This window comes from Triturus cristatus, chromosome 8 (assembly GCF_964204655.1).
Source record: "Triturus cristatus chromosome 8, aTriCri1.1, whole genome shotgun sequence".
NCBI classification, from domain to species: domain Eukaryota; kingdom Metazoa; phylum Chordata; class Amphibia; order Caudata; family Salamandridae; genus Triturus; species Triturus cristatus.
The window spans coordinates 1,653,227,180-1,653,245,972 of record NC_140591.1 but is presented as its reverse complement, the minus strand read 5'-3'; the positions used below and the strand labels follow the sequence as shown (position 1 = coordinate 1,653,245,972).

The 18,793-nt window shown below is 46.8% G+C and overlaps 1 protein-coding gene across 3 annotated transcripts in view; it reads right to left on the bottom strand.

Annotated features, from left to right (window-relative positions):
- Positions 1–18,793, bottom strand: part of LOC146808495 (transient receptor potential cation channel subfamily M member 2-like) — a 1,799,999-nt gene that overhangs the window by 878,555 nt on the left and 902,651 nt on the right. For all 3 annotated transcript variants that reach the window (XM_085623580.1, XM_085623581.1, XM_085623582.1), the window contains one exon: positions 4,979–5,124. In XM_085623580.1, coding sequence (XP_085479706.1) covers positions 4,979–5,124 — 146 coding nt within the window. The remainder of the gene's footprint in view (positions 1–4,978; positions 5,125–18,793) is intronic.

Below are 18,793 nucleotides of genomic sequence, written 5' to 3'. Positions count from 1 at the left end.
GATGCCAAGCATCATTTACAGAAAAGAAGGGTGGTGTCTGACCAGGATACGTCAGGACAAGAAGTCGTAGATGTCTTGAAAGACTCCTTCCATTCTGGGGCCCAATAGCCAACAGTAGAGACATAAGACAACTAATTCGAGTTGTAGAAGCCACTGTCAATGAAACAGCTGGAGCTTTGAGTAATCTCACTGCAGAACTCGTTGCTGATCGCCTTGTCACGCTTCAGAACAGGATGGTATTAGATATTATTCTTGCTGACCGTGGGGGCGTATGCAAATTGATCGGATCTAGCTGTTGCATTTATATTCCAGACAACGCCCCTACAGTATACCAAGCCATCTCTAAGCTACATAAGATCGCTGAGTCCGTTCACCAGGATGAAGGGAATTGGTCTCTGATGGGATGGTTTGGGGGACTACTGTCTACATGGGGATGGAAAATTCTTACCTTTGTCGGATCGACTTTGGCTATTCTCTTCTCATGTTGCCTTTGCCTACAATGTGGTCCCGCTATATGCGGGCTTTGCGCCACCCTGTGTGTTCCAAATCCTGTATCCCAGAAAGCAGAGAACACGAAAATAATGCTGCAACAACAGCTTGTGGATTTCATGGCTATTGAAGTCGATTCTGATTAACAACAGCCTGTGTGTTTTTGCCTGAGTAATGGCAAAAGGAGGGTCTGAGGAAATTTGATTACGGCTCCATCTTGCGTATTGACACCATTGTGATGTTGCCCTCACTCAGGCGCCGACGACCTTCGTAGCGTTTCTCCGTACACTGAACTGTAACATGTTAAATGACCTTTTTCCTTTCTCTCTGAGCAAAGTACATTCTGGCACCCGGCTCGAAGCAACTAATTTCCGTGATAACCATCTATTGACCCTTGGTGATCCTTCTCTGCCTTCCCTTTGTTTTACGAATCACCACCTGCATCACGCAAACACGTCCTGTTGTAAATTAATTAAACTTAGGAATGCTCATGCCACCTGGCCTATAGGGTCAGGTAGAGAACACGACCCTAAGGAAGGAATTTCTATTACCTGTTATCCCGTATCTTGTAAAAGGAATGTTTGCTAGTGGATGACATGTTTTGCACATTGAGGGCGTTGTTGCTTTAGGGGATTTAAGCGCTATAAAAGACTGTGAGCCACGGATTGAAGTGGCAGTCTCCTGAGAACCTACAACTGATGTACTTCTAGGACAACTGTACCTAGCTGCAGCTAATAAATTGAAGTTCCTATGCCAACAGACTGTTCCGTGTCTCTGTACAATTAAGCAGGCGAACTCAGAAGATTTCAGGCGTACCCTGCGCCGCCAGGCCTAATTCAGCCTGGTTCTTCAGATGCGTCCAGGAGTTTAGATTCTTTATCTGGTGGTGGTGCGTCACCTGATGTTTGGGAATTGGCTCTCTTCCTTGCATTAGAGACTACCAAGGAGTCTAGTGGTGTGGGGCCTTTAATGTATGCTGGATCAGTAGGAGCAGCCTTATACTTTTTTTCTATTCTCGGGTTGATAAATTGAGCCCTGACTGGTTCTTTAAAGATCTCTGGGGCATGCTTAATGACCCCTTTAAGCATGGGTAAAGTTGAGGTGGACCTTTGTGTGGTATCGAAAGTGTCCATGAGCAAATCCTCCTCTTCTGGGTCTGTATGAAGGGCAACCCCGTGGTACTGGGCAGCTCTGTGAAGGAGCTGGTTGAAGCCGATATTGTCCTCCGGAGGGGAAGGCCTGGAAGGATAGATGTCATCTTGTGGGGTGTAAGGGACGTCGGGAACACTATAATCATCCAAGGGGTCTAGGAAGCCTGTATGGGTAGTGTCCCCAAGGGGTTGATCGTCCGCACCTCCCCCTGAATCATCTGAGGTGTTGTCATCATCATCTACTGGGGTAGGTGATGGTGTAGGAGAGCGGTGTGGTGGGGGTGGAGGAGGAGGAAGAGGAGAAGGGATCCTTAATGGAGAGGAAGCAAAGTCTCTCTTTTTTGGTGGTGGTGCCGGTGCAGGCGTTTCTAGGGGTCTTTTCTTGATGCTATGCATTAAGTGACAAGTCTTAGGATCCTTCACAAGGGTCTTTTGGGTAGGATCTGGCCGAAACAGTTCCTTAGTGGGAGGCCGATCCTTCGGAGTCGCCGGCTTCAGTGCCGTAAGCTTTTTCAGCGCCGACTCGGTAGCGGTTCTAGGTTTGGAACCGTGAAGTTTTGCAGTGTCTTTATTTGATGGAACCTGTTGGTGTTTTTTCGGTTCCGATGTCTTTGGCTTCGAAGAATGGGAGTTGGGCCCTTTGGTGGTCGTTTTTTGGTCGGCTCAGAGGGTGTTGTCGGTGCCGAGGAACCGGTGCTAGCCTTCAATGCCGAGTGCTTAGATGTAGAAGCAGCGGTCAGCGTGGATGAGGAAGAGGACATCTTCTTTTTCGGTGCCGGTGTATGTTTTTCAGCACCGAGGGTAGGCTGACTCGAGCCCGAGTCACCTAAAGGCTTAGCAGGCTTCTTTACCGGGCCCAAAGGCTGGGCATGGGAAGCAGTCTCTTGGTGTGCACCTGGGCCCGAAGGTGAAGGTGGTACCGAAGCCTTTCTTGATAATGTCAAGGGGGGGGGGTTGGGGTCGACGTCTGTACTCATGGCCCTTTGAGCTAGAGTAATGTCCTCGACGTCAGAGTCATCTGCTTCAGAGGCGCTGATGATGGCTTCTTCGACCCGAACTTGCTCCGGAACATAGACGCCTTCCTGGAAGATGTCGTCGGGGATCGAACATGACAAGCGAGCCATTGTTCTTCTAGCTCGTCGGTCCCGGATCGTTTTCTTGGAGTGGAAGGAGGCGCAAGCTGGAAAGTCTCTGGCCTCGTGTTCCGGTGAGAGGCAGAGGTTACACACCTCATGTAGGCCGGTGTGGGGAAACTTCGACCCACATCGAGGACACTTTTTGAATGGCGTCCTTTCCATGAGCCGGAGATGAGGCCCAGGTAGGCCCGAAGGCCTTCATCGATGACCGGAATAGACAGGGAAAGAGGGCTTGAATAGGTAAGCAGACAAGAGAAAGTGGTGCCTCCTGCCTAATCTTTCCCTTGCCGCAGGCGCTGTTCCAATTAAATGGAAACAGGCTGTTGTAACACCTATCTTGAAAAAGCCCACAATGGACCCCCTCAAACTCGAGAGCTATCGCCCGATTTCTCTCCTCCCTTGGGCCGCCAAAGTTGTTGAGTCTCACGTGAATGAGGTATTGACTGAACATCTTGTACGGGCAAGTATTCTGGATCCCTCCCAGAATGGTTTCCGTGCTGGTCACAGCACCGAGACTGCCCTGCTCTTTATGACGGAACATCTCCGCTCTGTGCTTGACTCTGGTCAGACTGCGGCACTGATATTACTTGATCTCAGTGCCGCGTTTGATACGGTCTCGCATAGGATTCTACTCCAGGGTCTCAGGGAGGCGGGTGTCATGGGTATTGCTCTCGACTGGTTCCGCTCTTTCCTTACTGATCGGACCTTCAAGGTTGCTACTCCGCCTTTTGAGTCCAAATTCTATTCGCTGGAGATGGGTGTGCCTCAGGGTTAGTCGTTGAGTCCCACATTATTCAACCTCTATGTGAGACCGCTGGCGGATGTCGTCAAGCATTGGGGCTTGACTATGGTCTCCTATGCTGACGACACGCAGCTGGCGGTTGCCTTGAGTGGGGACTCTGACCTGGATGCCCCCAGATTCCGGGATGGTCTCTTGGCGGTGGCTAGTTGGATGAATGCCAATTGCCTTCAATTAAATGCAAAAAAAACCAAGGTCATGATTGTGGGTAAGCGTACGGATCTTTGGGGTGATAGGTGGTGGCCTCCTGAACTGGGTGTTACTCCTGTTCCAGTTTCAGAGGTAAAGAACCTGGGGGTGTGGTTTGATTCGGTCTTGAGTTTCAGTGTCCACACAAAAAAAGTGGTGGCTACCTGTTTTGGCATTTTGCGAGGGCTGCAACCCATCTTGAGGTTCTTTGATGCTTCTACCAGACAGCTGGTCATACAGGCATCCATACTTTCGCGGCTTGATTACGCCAGCTCGCTCCTGCTGGGGGCCAACCAGGCTGAAATCTCCCGGATGCAACGTGTCCAGAATGCCGCAGCAAGAGCCCTGGTAAGCCTACCGAGGTTTTGTTCTGCGGAAAGCACAATCCGTGCTTTGCACTGGCTGCCTATGGCACAGAGGATCCATTTCAAGACCCTGTGTCTGTCTTTCAAGATCCTCAAGCGGGCCTCTCCTCAGATTCTTGCCAATCTATTGGTGCCCTACGTGCCCTCGCGTTCTCTTAGATCTCTAGGTCAAAACCTGGTGGTGGTCCCGCGGTTTAGGCTATGTAGGGCCGGAGGCCGGGCCTTCCGGGATTTGGCGGCAAAGTTGTGGAACTCTCTTCCACCCCATATGCGTGAAATGGATGAGCTTCTGAAGTTTAGGAGGGCCATCAAAACGCATTTGTTTCCTTCCTCACTTTAGTATATTGATCTGCGCGCTTCTGCCTCTGTATAGCTTTGTTGTGTTGGGACCTTCTTTAAGCGCCGGGACGCCCCTTGGCTGGGGCAGCTGTGCGCTATAAAAGTGCTTATAACATAACATAACATAATCCTTTACCTATCTACACCACGGCCTCACATTACACACATGTTGAAACTCCCTGCTGAACTGTACTATCCATTGGTTCCCTTATCCTCACCCGACCTGTTTACCTCTTGTAGCCATCTGCTTTGCAACTAACTTTAGCTTGCTTCTACTCCTAGCACTTCTCTACACTTGGACATTATGTGTCCACCACTCTCTCTTGTCTCCCTGCATACCTCTTATATTCTTAATTACGACTCTCTATGACCCCCTTCCTTTGCCCAATTTAATTTGTATTGCATACCCCTCTTTTCTATAGCACTTTGTGTTTTTGCTGCTAGGTTCACTCTACACACAAAAAGGCACACATATTTAAAGGGACCAGTAAACTGAATGCCCTCACCCACCTGCACTCCTCCTTGTGACATGAAATGCATGGCTTCAGCGTTCTCAGCCAGGTCCATGCAGGTGGTGTTTCCCCAGCACAAGGACTTCCGAGTTAGGAGCTGCTCAGCACGCACTTCATTCTGTCTGCAGCACTCTGAGAAAACACCTAAAATAGGTAGAAAAGAACATTACAAACTGGGAAAGTGGCTAAGCCAGCCCAAATAGCACTGATACCAATGCTAACATTTGACAATATCATGCACAAGAACTCAAAGATTATAATGCCATGTGAAAAACGAAACAACAACCACAATCGAGAATATAACTAGAGAGAGCCATCCAAAACAGCAAAAGGATGGTAGGTTAGGTTATATTATTTGTAAAACGCTTTGTTACTCCAAAACAGAGTGTCCCCACGCTAAAAGGTTTAAATAGCCCGCCCTGAAGGGACGTGCTAGAGAGTATCTGGAGCGAAGAAAGCGGGGGGCCCGACCCAGTTAAACCAAACGGAGCCCAGCAGCTCCACTCCTACCTGGCAGGCTCCCCTACCAGGTGGAGTTACTGGATAATGAATGCCACAATTTCAAATAGGAAGTAAAAGCAAACATGAGAGTAAAAACGCATAAACACAATTTAATACCTGCAGCGCCTGACCTAGAAATGTCCGCCGACGGGACAGGAGGCAACTCCTCGCGCCTAGTGCGCTACAAGAAAATCAAAATAGCAGAACATAAGACATGTTAATAGTCTTAACAGGAAGACAACCGCAGCCTCCGTGCAGTTGCCATATTCAAAAAGCCCACCCAGAAAGATGCCATGAATTTAACCATAAACTCATCATAGCACACACTGCCCTGCTATATTATGAATTACTAAGATGAACTTTTACAATAGATTTGTTGTGTAGGTGTTGAGGTTTCTGAACTACAGATTCAGAAGGAATTGCCAGGCTTGGTGCTTACGATCCCGCAATGGTGGTGGTACTAAAGGAGGGATCCTCATGCAGCCCTTAATGCCTCATCCAACCATCACATTTGGATATCTACAAATAAAAGTTCCCTGTACGATTTTAAAACATAATCGTTCCTTTTCCCTTTAAATGGCCAGAAATTATGTGAGCTCTACCATCTACCAACGCAAAACCCGACATCTGTGAGTGTCTATATGCTGTGCTATTGCTAACTTGCATTGGTTTGGTACACAACTGTCACTGGTGAGGCAACACAGCACTGTTGCCTTGTATGGCTGATGGTCAGTCAGAACAAACAAAGTGGTTGGAGGGGCCAGTGGGTGAAAGGTGGCCTGAGAGCAAGAGCTGTGCATGAAGACCGGAGATAATACATATATAACTTGAAACTGGAACCTGGATACTCCTTAGCGGTGGATTTAGTGTTGATTTAGGGTTGATGACTGAGGCCCTTTTAATGAACTCTGCAGAATTGCTGATATTTAGAGTGGAGCATTCCCCAGTGCAGTTTTACCTCCAGAATCAGAGCTCCTCCAGTCAGAATAGGGACTTCCACAGGAATACTGAACTTTGTCTACCTGTATGAGTTGCAAAACACAGAATCATGTGGAGAGTCATGACCCCCAAAAGGGGAAGGAAAGAACTCACTGGTTGGATGAGGAGGAGAAGAAGGAAGTATGGTGGTGGACAAGTGGAAAGATTAGAGAAAACATTTACAGAGAGAAGGATTTAGACATGGGGAAAAGTTGAAAAGTGAAGGGGAAGTCATTGGGGAGGTTTAATGCTCTTGCTGCTTCCTGGCAATCCATGTAGAAGACAGGAGTAAGTGATATGGTTTGGATTTGATGGGTTTTATTCAGTGAACAAAAAATTAGGTCACACAAGTCATGAGCATAGTTATGGCCGACAGTTAACAGCAAGGATGTGAGTACAGCAGAGGGCTTTGATATTGCTGAAACAACATTAAATCCCCACACATCATAGGTGTAAGGCTAAACCTACTGAAAATAAGGTATGGTAAATCAGGGGAGGCTGAGGGTACAACAAAGTGTACTAGAGTCAGATGAGAGAATCACAGAGAGTCAACAAAGGCAGGGGTTGCAATAGGCAAAGCAAGAGAAGCAAGAGAAGATGAAAGACTATGCAAAGGGGCATGCAAAGTTCACAGAGTAAAAATGTTGGGTGAGAAAGATCTAAAACTTGGAATCCCCAGTAAAAAACTGAGAATTGAAATTTGGACAGAGGAGGAGAGAAGAAAGAGGAGGAGGGGAATGAATGACACCCCTATGAAAGGCAGGAGGCCAAAGGTGGCAGGTAAATCACAGGTAGAAAAGAAAAGAGAATAAGCAAAAGTTCCTTACTTACTGGCAGGATCAGCTCCTCCGCTAAGGCGGAGGCGCTTCACATCTCTGCCTTTCAGCACTGCAAAAAAGGAAAAATAAAATGACAATAATGCGCTGTTTTTTCCCCCGTGCTGAGGCAGCTTTGTGGGGAGGAACTGGGCAGCTCAGTGAGGAAGAGTGGTGGGCACCCTCCTAAGTGCGCTTTAATGTTTGTCCAGCAGACTCGGGTCAGCCAAACAGTCATGCACACTTTACATGTTCTCCACCCAGGCTGCATTACAGCCTGGGTGGAGAACATTCCCAGGCTCCCGTTTCTCATCGGAGTGCCGAACCACGGCACTCCGACCAATCACAACACTGCATTGCAGCATTGTGATTGGCTTAGGGGAGCCTGGGTGCTTCCACAGATGCCAGGAAGAGAATGGAGAGGTTGGAAGAGAGTTGGCAGCTGGGCAGCCAGCTGGCAGGTAAGTGATCTTAAAAAAAAAAAAAAAAAACATTAAACCCCCACTACTCCAGCTTCCTGCCCCACTACTGCTTCCCAGGAGCAGCCAGCACTACTTACAAGTCATCATGGTTCTTCTCCATGGGTATAACCACTACATTCACATACAGTTGAATATCTCCACACGTGCAGGATCCTGGAACAAAATTATTTTTCTAGAAAAGGGCGCTGCTTGTTTGGGGCTGTTGGAGCCAGAAAGACCTTTGACCAAAACTTCTAGTCGTTGAAAATTACAATCTAAGATCTAATCATGTCACCCAGTACCCCATACTGCCAATCCCCACAAATACTCCCAGACCTAGATGGCTCAAACATACAACACATAGACCCAACCTTGTAAACACCCCTCTAACTACCACTCACCCTCAAACTACTGAACATACATTTCAGCGCATGCTCATGAAAGCTTTCTCAGCAGTAGAGCAAGCATCAGGCATTGCAGGTTTCATCACCTATCTTAAGCTCCTAGACAATAGAAGCTCAAAGAAAACATGAGACATCATCCTCATACCTCATTTATAAACGTATTGTCGTTCCGCATGTCACACAACCTACAAACACCAAAGGCGACATCCTCGACCTTGTCTTCTCAACATCACCACCAATCCAATACAATCCACCCACCCTGAACTGAACCACCCAATCCACCACCCCTATCTCCCTGCTGGTCACTCTACCAATGAACCATGGTCAACCTAATAGAGAAGACCAAACCTTCAGATCATTCAAAACATTCTCTAATCACAACTTAACATTTATGCTCTTCTCTCACCCTGTCAACTCCACGTCTGACAGCCACACCCTCGTAAACAACATCAACGCTTGTTTGGGAATACTATATAAACATTAATACCCCAATTAAAGCATGCAAGTGCAAGACAGAAATTTCAGCACTCAAAGACCTTGATGACAATAACAATCCATCGGTAGAAGGAAAATGGAAGAAAAATTGAACTTCCAATGACAACATAATACTGAAATCCCTCCACACAACTCACAAACAGCTCGCTCATCAAATCAGCTAAAGCAAAGGTCTGTATCAATGCTATCAATAAAGTCACCAACAGAAGCAGAATTATTTTCAAGAGACTTTATCAAACTCATGCTAAACCCACCTATTCCTCACACCCCATTCCATCACCCTATTCTTGAGTAAAAACATACTGAAGATCCATAAGCACCTCGACAACAACAGACCTGCTTCATCTATTATGTCCCTCTTCCCAAAGAAATCCACAATGGTCATCCTTCAAAGGCTTATCTCTTACAGATCTCGCCAACAAACTCATCTCTCTAAAAGCCACTTCTTATGAAGATGATGTTTAACCCTTGTAGTTCAGCAAAGCTCTTTCCAGGATGCTCTCTCAACCCTACTCGCCAATGCCTCCTTCACTGAAGGAATTTTCTCAGAGGCTCTCAAGACAGGGCAGATAATACCACTCCTAGGGAAACCTATAATAGACTCATGACCTTGCCAACTATAGGCCAATGACAATTTAGAGAGTAACCCCTTTCACAAAGGCATAGGGTATAGGGTTCAGCCAAACCAATACAAATGTTTTTCCCCGGGACTTGTTGTTGAAACACAATCTTTCTGTATGTGGATGCTTAATTATCAACCAAATACATTTGACGTATAAAACAACAAACATTAGAATCTCATAGATATTTAATAAAATACATTGTAGGAGGCTGGCTTAGTATATGATGCTCACTTATGTAAGTGTAGCACCCTGCACTAATCCAGACAACACTTATAGTGATTTTAGTGGTCTTAGATAACCACAGAAAGCTCTCTAAGTGGTGGCTGGGGAGAGCAGCCTTCAGGTTTAGTCCAGAAGCATTGTAAAGCAGCTTGTTGTACAAGTACTTAATCTTATGGTATAGGTTAAGTGAAAAAGAACCACACAATGTAGTTATAAAAATAGGTATTTAGTATAAACACTCATTAACACATTGCAGTGTCTCCTACCCGGAGATATAATTAACAATACACACAAAAATGTAGCAATAGAACAGGTAAGTAGCACAAATCGGCAGTGGTCTCCAGGGGGAGACCAAACCATATACTAAGAAAGTGGAAACCACTTAAGGTAAGTACCTAGGAACCCCACGGAAGGCACGTGCAGAGTGGGAACACGGCCGCGTGCTCCATACAAGTCAATGGGTAAGTCGCAGTCGCAGTTTTAAAGAAGAAGGACCCTTCTCAGAGGATCCTGAAGAAGCACCGTGATAGACAGAAGGTTGGAGAGTCACCCCACCTGTAAATACACCTGGAAGCAGGATACCTACACCAGGGAAGCCAGGTGCGTAGGTGCAAAGTGCACAATGGAGGACTTCAGTAAAGATGCCACTGTAGAGAAAGCTGAAAGAGTCCACTTAATCCCAAAGGTGGATTCAGGATGAGAAGAACCTGCAAGCAGAGGAGACAGAGTCTATGCCACGCAGGAGTGACCAGGAGGCATGGAAGATGAATGCCCACCGATGTCGACAGATGCAGGAGAGCTGACAGTGCCCTTGAAGTTGCATCTGTGTGGACCAGGCACCTCTGTGGAAGACCAGGAACTGTTTACAAGTTGTCCCACGTCAGATGTTAAGAGCCAAGTGGTCTGTGTCTGTCGGGGGGAACCAACAAGCCTTGGCAATGGCGAACCAACATAGTATGTGAAAAAGGTGCAGTGTCAGGACCAGCAAGGTCCAAGGGACTCACCACCAGCAAGCAAGTCAGAGCAGCCCCAAGCAAACACAGGAGCCCACTGGAGCCAAGACCCTCGACAGGACCCACAGGCCTCTGGCACATGAGTCGCAAGAGGACCTCAAGCAGCTTAACAATGATGAAGGCCCACTGTGCAGAGGTTGCTGTGAGGACGAAGATCTTGGGAGCAGGAGATACTTGAGGATGGAGCTTCTTGGAGCTCGAAGATCTCTGGAGGAGAGAGTCAACAAGCCTTGGCAATGGCAAGTCGACGCAGTGCACCTGCTCCAGCAGTTCCGACGAGGAATTATGGCTTCAAACATTCTGTAAAGACAATACAGGCCTCGAGGGAGTTGCAGAATTACCATCTGTGTTGCTGAACCTTTCGGGGACTGTGGGAGCCCAGGTTCAGCAGACCGGTCATCTATGTTGGAGTGGTGCCTGCAGATGTGTGGAAAAGTGTAAATTCTATGTTTGCATAAGCGGCAACCATTTTGACTGTCGCGTCCATTTCGTTTCGGTCGTATTCATTTTACTCTCTGGTGTTCGGCTTTTCACCCAGCCTGTGTCCTCAACTTTAGCTGACCTCTCTGACATGGTCAATCTGATGTACGTGCTGGGGGCTGCAGCTGCCAGTGCACCTGGTCTCAGATGTTATCAAATGATTGCTTATTGCCACCATAAACATTCCTTACTCCCCCTCCTCATCTCCTGACCACCTGGTCAGCCATCTGCTCTTGTTTGTTTATAGCTATTTTCATGCTTAAACTTGTTTCTTCCAGTTTTCCTTCCCATGGGTTTACATTGCAGCAAACAGCATATAAGGGTGATGATTTTTGCATTATTTGTACTTCCTCCCACAACACTCTAGGGTGTTGTTCGGACGCGGTCCCACTCATTAGTGACTAATAAACTTGGTTTGTTTTACTTCAACTCTAGTGCCGATCTCTCTTTTGTTAGTCTTCGGACCCGTGGACGAGAGGGTGACCCTGCACAGTGCCCTCACGGGGGTAGATTTCCACAGATGCAGGGCAGTGACTCCTTCTCCAAAGGACATTCCTTCAGGTGTCTTATTTTTTTAAAATTTATTTATTCAGTGTTTTCTATAGCGCGAACAAGACCCAAGAATTGGGTGTCAGAGTGCTTTACATAATCACTCCATCACTATCAGAGGATATTCTATTCTTTAACAACAAGTGTAAAAATGTATTCAATAATATTGGCAAATGCTAACCCTAGTCCAACCCGCAACATATTGAAGAATGAAGGAAATCACTAGGTAAAAGTAAAACATGCCATAAATATAATTCTGAAATGGAATAGGTCCACACCTGATATCCTAGCTATCTACAATGGATAAATTATTGCTACTCTAAAACAAATCTACATCGATCGAGTTACTTGACTGTAGATAACATCCCTGTAGATGGACAAAGGACAACCTGTCTTCAACCGAGCTGAGTATAGCTATTATAGATCCATCAAAGATCCATCTGGTTCGTACAAAGACCAGTTTCTTTGATCTGCGATTAACAGGACTTAATCTTGGATGTTCACAGGCCTTGTGAAGAACCTGTCCGGAGCACGGTCACAGACTTTGCAGAAGACTGGCTGGACGACAAGACCAGGAGCAGCAGGAGTCTTCCCAGTTGCAGTCTCATTTCCCAAAGCGAAGTCCAAAGTACCCAGGGGGTTGAAGTGGTTTTGGATCTAAATCTTGTCCCACTGCGAATGTAGGGACTCAACCACAGGTAAGCCCTTAAGTATCCTAAGGAGAGGGTTGGGACGATTCAGGGGTACCTCCCAGATGTGGGGCTGGAGAGTGAGGAGGATACTCCCATGTCCATTGTCCAGTTTCGGGCCAGAGCGGGAGCCAGCGAATCCCTGAACTGCTTCCAAGTTTAGTATGCAAGGAGGGCACCAAATGTGCCCTTCAAAGCAGTCTAGTGGTGCTGGCTCCCCCACCCTGGCCCAATACACTAAATCGTGTCCTGGGAGGTGGTCACACCTCCCTGTGACAGTAAACCTATTGTTCTGCCTTCTCCTGCTCGAGACTGGCTCAGAAGCAGGGAGGGCAGAATTGTGTCTCTGGTCGGCAGCAGCCATAGCTTGCTGTCCAGGTCTAGAAGGCTGGTACCGGGAGCACTGAGGGCCTCCTGGAGGAGCTTTGCAGTGCATGGAATCATACCTCCAACACCGTTTATGGTTTTGGGGTATGATTCCAATATGTTAGACACCAAACATGACAGGCTTTGTTACAGCCAGTTTAGAGTTAGCCATTGCGTAATGACAAATGGCCACTCTATATATCTTAATGGCTGATGCACTTACAACCCTGGAGAATGGACTCCATGGATTGTAGCTTTGTTCTGCTCATGCAGGGACACTTTCACACTTATAACAGGGCACCCTGCCTTCAGGATTAAAAGACCTGCCTTAAGGGTGACTTATAGGTTTTAAGTGCAGTGACCTCAGATATAAGGAAATGTTTATCTGTCGTAATTGGTGCTGGCAGCATCTTACACAGGCTGCAAAGGCAGGTGTGTAGTCACAATTTGAGTGATCTCCCATGGGTGGCATAATACATGCTTCTGCCCATGTGGGACCCCTGGTGTACCTATGCCCTGGTTACCTTAGTACCATATATCAAGGACTTATAAGAGTACATCAGTAGCCAATCTGGGGGTACCTTAGTACTCACCATGTCCAACTTATGGAAGAAGCCTAGAGACTGAGGTCCCCATTAGCAGGATCCCAGTCAGACTAATCAGAAAACATCGCAACACCATGCATGGGGGTAACCATGAAGAAGGATCCTACCATCCTACACACCAAAAATCCTATTAACATTTGTTGATATAATATATCATCCATTAGACCAGATACACTGTAGGAAAGTTGGGTCTTCTTTCATGGTTACCCCCACTTTTTGCTAGGGTCAGTCATTTTTTTTACTAGTCTGACTGGGATCCTGCTACTCGGGACCCCAGTCTCTGTGCTTCCTCCCTAATTTGACTATGGCATGTACTTCCATAGTTGGCTACTGGTGTACCCTTGTAGGTCCCTAGTATATGGTACTAAGTTACCCAGGGTATAGGTACACCAGGGGTCCACCGTGGGCTGCAGCATGGATTGTGCCAGCCTTGAGAGACCACTCAGACTGTGACCACAGGCCTGCCATTGCAGCATGTGTGAGTGGGTGCTAGCACTCCTCACAACCGATATAGGTTTTCCTATATCTGAGGTCACTGCACTTAAAACCCACAAGTCATCCCTAAGGCAGGCCTTTAAATCCTGAAGGCAGGGTGCTTGATTATAAGTGGAAGGGTGCCCATGCATGAGCAGGACACCCCTGCAAACCCCAGAGTTGATTCTCAAGGCTTTTTAAGTGTGGTCAGACATTTTTATACATATAGTGGGCATCAGTCATTACGAGATGTCTAACTATATAGTGGTTGCATTGAACCCGGTCATGCTTGGTATCAAACATGTTGGATTCATACCCCAACATGGATTCCAGTGTTGGAAGTATGATCCCATGTACAGGGGGCTCCTGTGTGGTACCCCCCCCTGTACTCCTGGTTAAGGTCTTTCTGGGTCTGACAGCAAGCTAGTGCTGCTGGTGACCACAAACACGACTCTCCCCACCTGCTTGGGAGCAAAGCATTTGGTGCGCTTCTTGCATACTCCAGTTTGAACCAGTTCAAGGAGTCCTTGGCTCCCACTCTGGTGCGAAATTGGACAAAGGACATGGAAGTATCCTACCCTCTGTCCAGCCCCTCCACTGGGAGGGACCCCTAAGTCATTCCAATTCTTTCCCTAGGGTATTTAAGGGCTTACTTGTGGGTGGGTCTTCATATTCATCATGGAACAAGACTCAAGCCTGAAAGTACGTTACTCTTCAACCATCTGGAGACTTGGACTTTGCCTGGAACTGAGACTGCATTAAGGAAGAATCCTGCTGCTCCTGGTCTCACTGTTCTGCAAGCCTTCTTTGTCATCCATGTCTGTGCTTTTTCCAGGATCTTAAACAGACCTGTGGGCATCAAAGACACCCGAAGTAATCTCCCTTGGAGTAAAGGAGTCACTCCCCTGCATCTGCAGGCACTGCAACAAAGCTGACTGGTCTACTGCTCATGACGTCCCACACACTTCAAAAGGCTCAGCATCACAGGTGGTGGTTCTGCAACTCTCTCAATGCCTGACCTGTCCTCTCTGCAATTTTGAGGCCAGTATCCCTCGTCGGAACTGCTGGGACCAAACCCATGTGCACTGCGCTGACTTGCCGTTGACAAGGCTTGTTGGCTCTGCACTGCAGTGATCTTCAGGCTACAAGAGCTCCAGCCTACAGCATCTCTTCCTGCCAAGTACAGCATCTTCACTACATCCTCTTCACCGTGGGCCTTCTTTCTTGGTGAGCTTCTTGAGGTCCTCTTTCAACTCCTGTGCCTTCGGCCTGTGGGTCCTCTTGAGGGTCTTCTCCTGCTCCAGCGGGCTCCCCTGCTTGTTCGAGGCCTGCTCTGACTCTCCTGCTTGTGGTGAGTCCCTCGGACCTTGCTGATCCCAACGTTGCTCCTTCTTTGCTTTCCACACCTGTTTCAACTGCCAAGGCTTGTTGGTGCTCCCGCCGGGCACCTATCCCCTGGCTCTCAACTTCCAACGTGGGACAATTCGGGCACAGATCCTGGTCTTCCTCAGTGTTGTCAGGTTCTTACAGCTGCAGCGGCAAGGTCACCGTCAACTCCTTTGAAACTTCAGTCATCGGTGGACATTGTTCTACAGTGCCTCCTGTTCACCTCTGCGTGCCATAGACACAGTACCCGCTGCTTAAAAGTTCTCTTCTTCAAGAATCCACCCTTGGATTCCACCCGACTCTGACACAGTCTTCTCCAGTGGCATCTTTCCTGAAGTCCTCCATTGTCACCTACGGTGGTTTCCGACATCCCTTCGCACATATGCACTTGGCTTCCCTGGTGTAGATATCCTAGTTCCAGGGGTATCCACCCATGGGGTGACTCTCCAACCTCCTGTCTTCCACAGGGAAGGGTCCTTCTTCTTTAAAACTGAAACTGTGACTTTCCTGTTGAATTCTTTTGGACACATGGATGTGTTTCCACACTGCACACAGCCGTCTTGCGGTTCCCGGGTACTTAACTTGGGTGTTTCCTTGTGTTTCCAGCTCCTTTGAGTCTCCTTGTCCACGATCGGACTTTGGTCGCAGTTTGCATTCTACTTTATTAATATATGGTTTGGTCTCCTCCCTGGAAGCCACTGTATTTTGTGCTTACTAACCCTAAGAAAAATTCTTGTGTATTTGTGTTTATATCTTTGGGTGGGAGTTATATCAATGTCAGAATGCGGTCCATGAGGTTTGGCTTCCAGTAGGTGTCAGAAGCATGTGGGGTTCAACGTACAAATGTACGAGATCCCCGCATCCCCTCCAGTGACCATGAGGCACAGTGTTGCTTTTTCTTAAATCAGTATACCGACGTACATAACGTATGTATACATATTTTAAAACGCATGCCTTACTATTGTGGCATCACATTTATTTCACCCTATTAAGGTTGACTAGGAGTGGCAAGTTTCTCGACACTGGGCTGGTCCCAGTGTAGTCCTGACGAAGAGCTGGGGAGCTCGAAACTAGTTGACTTCATAATATGCTAGGCACACCTTTCCATCATAGTTAGGGTCCCTGGTCATATTACCCCGTTTTTAATTTTCTCAGCTTAGAGCACCAATAAAGTTTATTTTGTAGCCCACTAGCTGATTATTTTAATTTTCCCACTCCACCACTATTTCACTTACACCACACATAGTTTACACAAATTCTCAGTGCTCCTACGTAACACCGCAAGTCGCAGCACGCCTCAGTCCGTAGAGGACTGGGAGGACCCCTATGATGAAGCATGTCACCGTGGGGAAACCCTGGTGAGTGAGGGGACTATAGAAAAAGATAATACTTCTCTTTCTGATAACGGTGTCTTTAAGGATCAAATTGTTTCCTACACCTTCTGTTTTTTTCCCAGTTAGGTTCCTGTCTATCGGACTTGTTCAGATAGTCTTATTTGCTAGTTATATCAATGTGTTAGGGAGTGTTGTGTAATAAATAAAGCTATTTTTATGTAAACACTGTTCGTTTCTTTTTGATTTACCCTACACAACATGATTAGATCGGGTAGAACAGGCTGCCTAACACTGCTTCAAGATAAGCCTGAAGGCTGCTCTTCATAGCTACCACTTAGAGAGCGTTCTAAGGTTGTGTAAGACCACTAAAATCACCATAAGGGTTGTCTGGATTAGTGCAAGGTGCTTCATTTAATTAAGTATTCACCATATACTAAGCCTGCCTCCTATATACCTCATCAAAAACATTTGGTCCAACAATAACATAAAAAACAACTGTACACAATCAAAGTACTAAAACAGATTATAGTGTTGATGCAGTGTTTCGGTGACTTCTTGGCCATTATCCCACCTTCTTCAGGACTCGTAAATAAATTACAACCATTGATACTCTTCAGGGTTTTATATCATGTATATTGGAGATTCTGTGCTTTTATTGTCCTTCACTCACAATAGTACGCACATTCTGTTTCTTTTCCAATGAGATAAGAAACCAGTATTTAAAACTTTATTTTGCAACACGCAGCCTAAATTTCACATGGGTAAACTAACCTTAGCATGTTTATTGTTCCCTGCCTGCCTTGGGCAAGACCACTGCTGTGATAAGGCAGGTCTCAGCAGTCAATAAATTGCTCTATAAAGCAGTGTTTTCAATGACCTGTCTGTTCTATGTGGTTCACACAGTTTATTGTGTCTGCTAGTTTATGAAACAACAACGTTTCTGCAGGCTGCCAACACAGTGCCCTGTGTTTCTCATGGAGATCAGAATCCAAAAGGAACACAAGCTGTTGTTCCTTTTTAGGGCTCGCCTAGCATTGCAGCGCACATGCGCTGCACGCTCTGCAAGGCATATTGTAGTAGGGTAGGTTATAGAAGTGGAGTGGAAGTCCCGCCCCTTGTTTTCATTGGCTTTCGTCATCATCCATGCTAAACGCTGGCTTTCGATTGTAAATTAGGCTTGTTAGTCCCTCCTTGTTACCGCCCTGTCTCCTTTTGGGCCGGCCCATCCGGACTGGATGTTTTACTTGAGGCATTAGACAGTCTCCTTTATTAGACCGTAAGCACTATATTGTTTTTTATTCGGCTTTGACAATGGTGGCCAGCAGACGTGAATCCGCGTGCACAGACAGGCAGGAAACTGAGCACAAGAGCAGTAGCATTGCGTCAGTGTACATATGTGGATTCGAACCTAGACTACTATCCTGCAGCTGGAAACAGTGATGCGAATTTTGATTAATACATAAAACCGCCCTCACTCCAAGAACGCATTGTGCTGACTCTGATGTTGGCTTTTACTTGGCAATGCTCATCAGTGTTGCCACTGAACACACATCCATTCGCCGAGGAACACCTGGCGTGTTTGGGGTGAAGCCAAGACTTGGCCCTGCTACTGAGTGCACCAGTCCCCTGAGCCATGCACTGGCCATACCACAATTGCATTTCATGGCCTGCTGTGGCACTCGTGAGGTTTTTTCCACGACAAACAAAATTCAGCGCCCTCAGACTGGCCCCAGCAGTGGGAGTCAGCCCACCAGAGACACCAGAAGATCTCGGCTCTTCCTGTCTTGAGGTGCCAGTGACCCCATCAAGCCATCACCAGTGTCAAATCTCATAACAAAAAACAAAAAACCCATTGCCTGAACAGCGTTTAAATACACGGAATATCTCGCCCCAGTTCTAAGAAACTCCTTAAGTAATTCTGGAGTCCAGGTATGAATGAAAGAGTTTTTATCACAATTTAAACTGAGAGTCATAAAATTAATAACTGACCTAAACCCATAATCTTTAACAGACATGAATCGGCGAGCACAGACAGGCAGGAAACTGAGCACACGGGGAGGAAACTTTGTCCTGTTCCCAAAATGTAAACTCAGGGTTTATGAAAGCAGTTTTGTAGGGAAAGACTGCATCAGCAGCAGGGAAGCTGTGCAACATAACACTAATGCTAAAGAGGAAGGGAGGGTGGGAGGGAGAGAGGAGGGGTGGGGAGAAAGCAGTCAGCCTGCTCTGAAAACTGCACCGCCGTGTGATCTTTCAATAACATACACAGCGACATAACCTCTCTCTTAAGGGAACCCAGCTCTGGGATCCCAAACAAGGGCTTGTTCTTTTGATTCCATGGGACTTAGGAGTACATTTTCCGGTGCTCCTTTAAAGATTACTTCCTGTAAAGTGCAACTTAACATCTCTATGTATAAC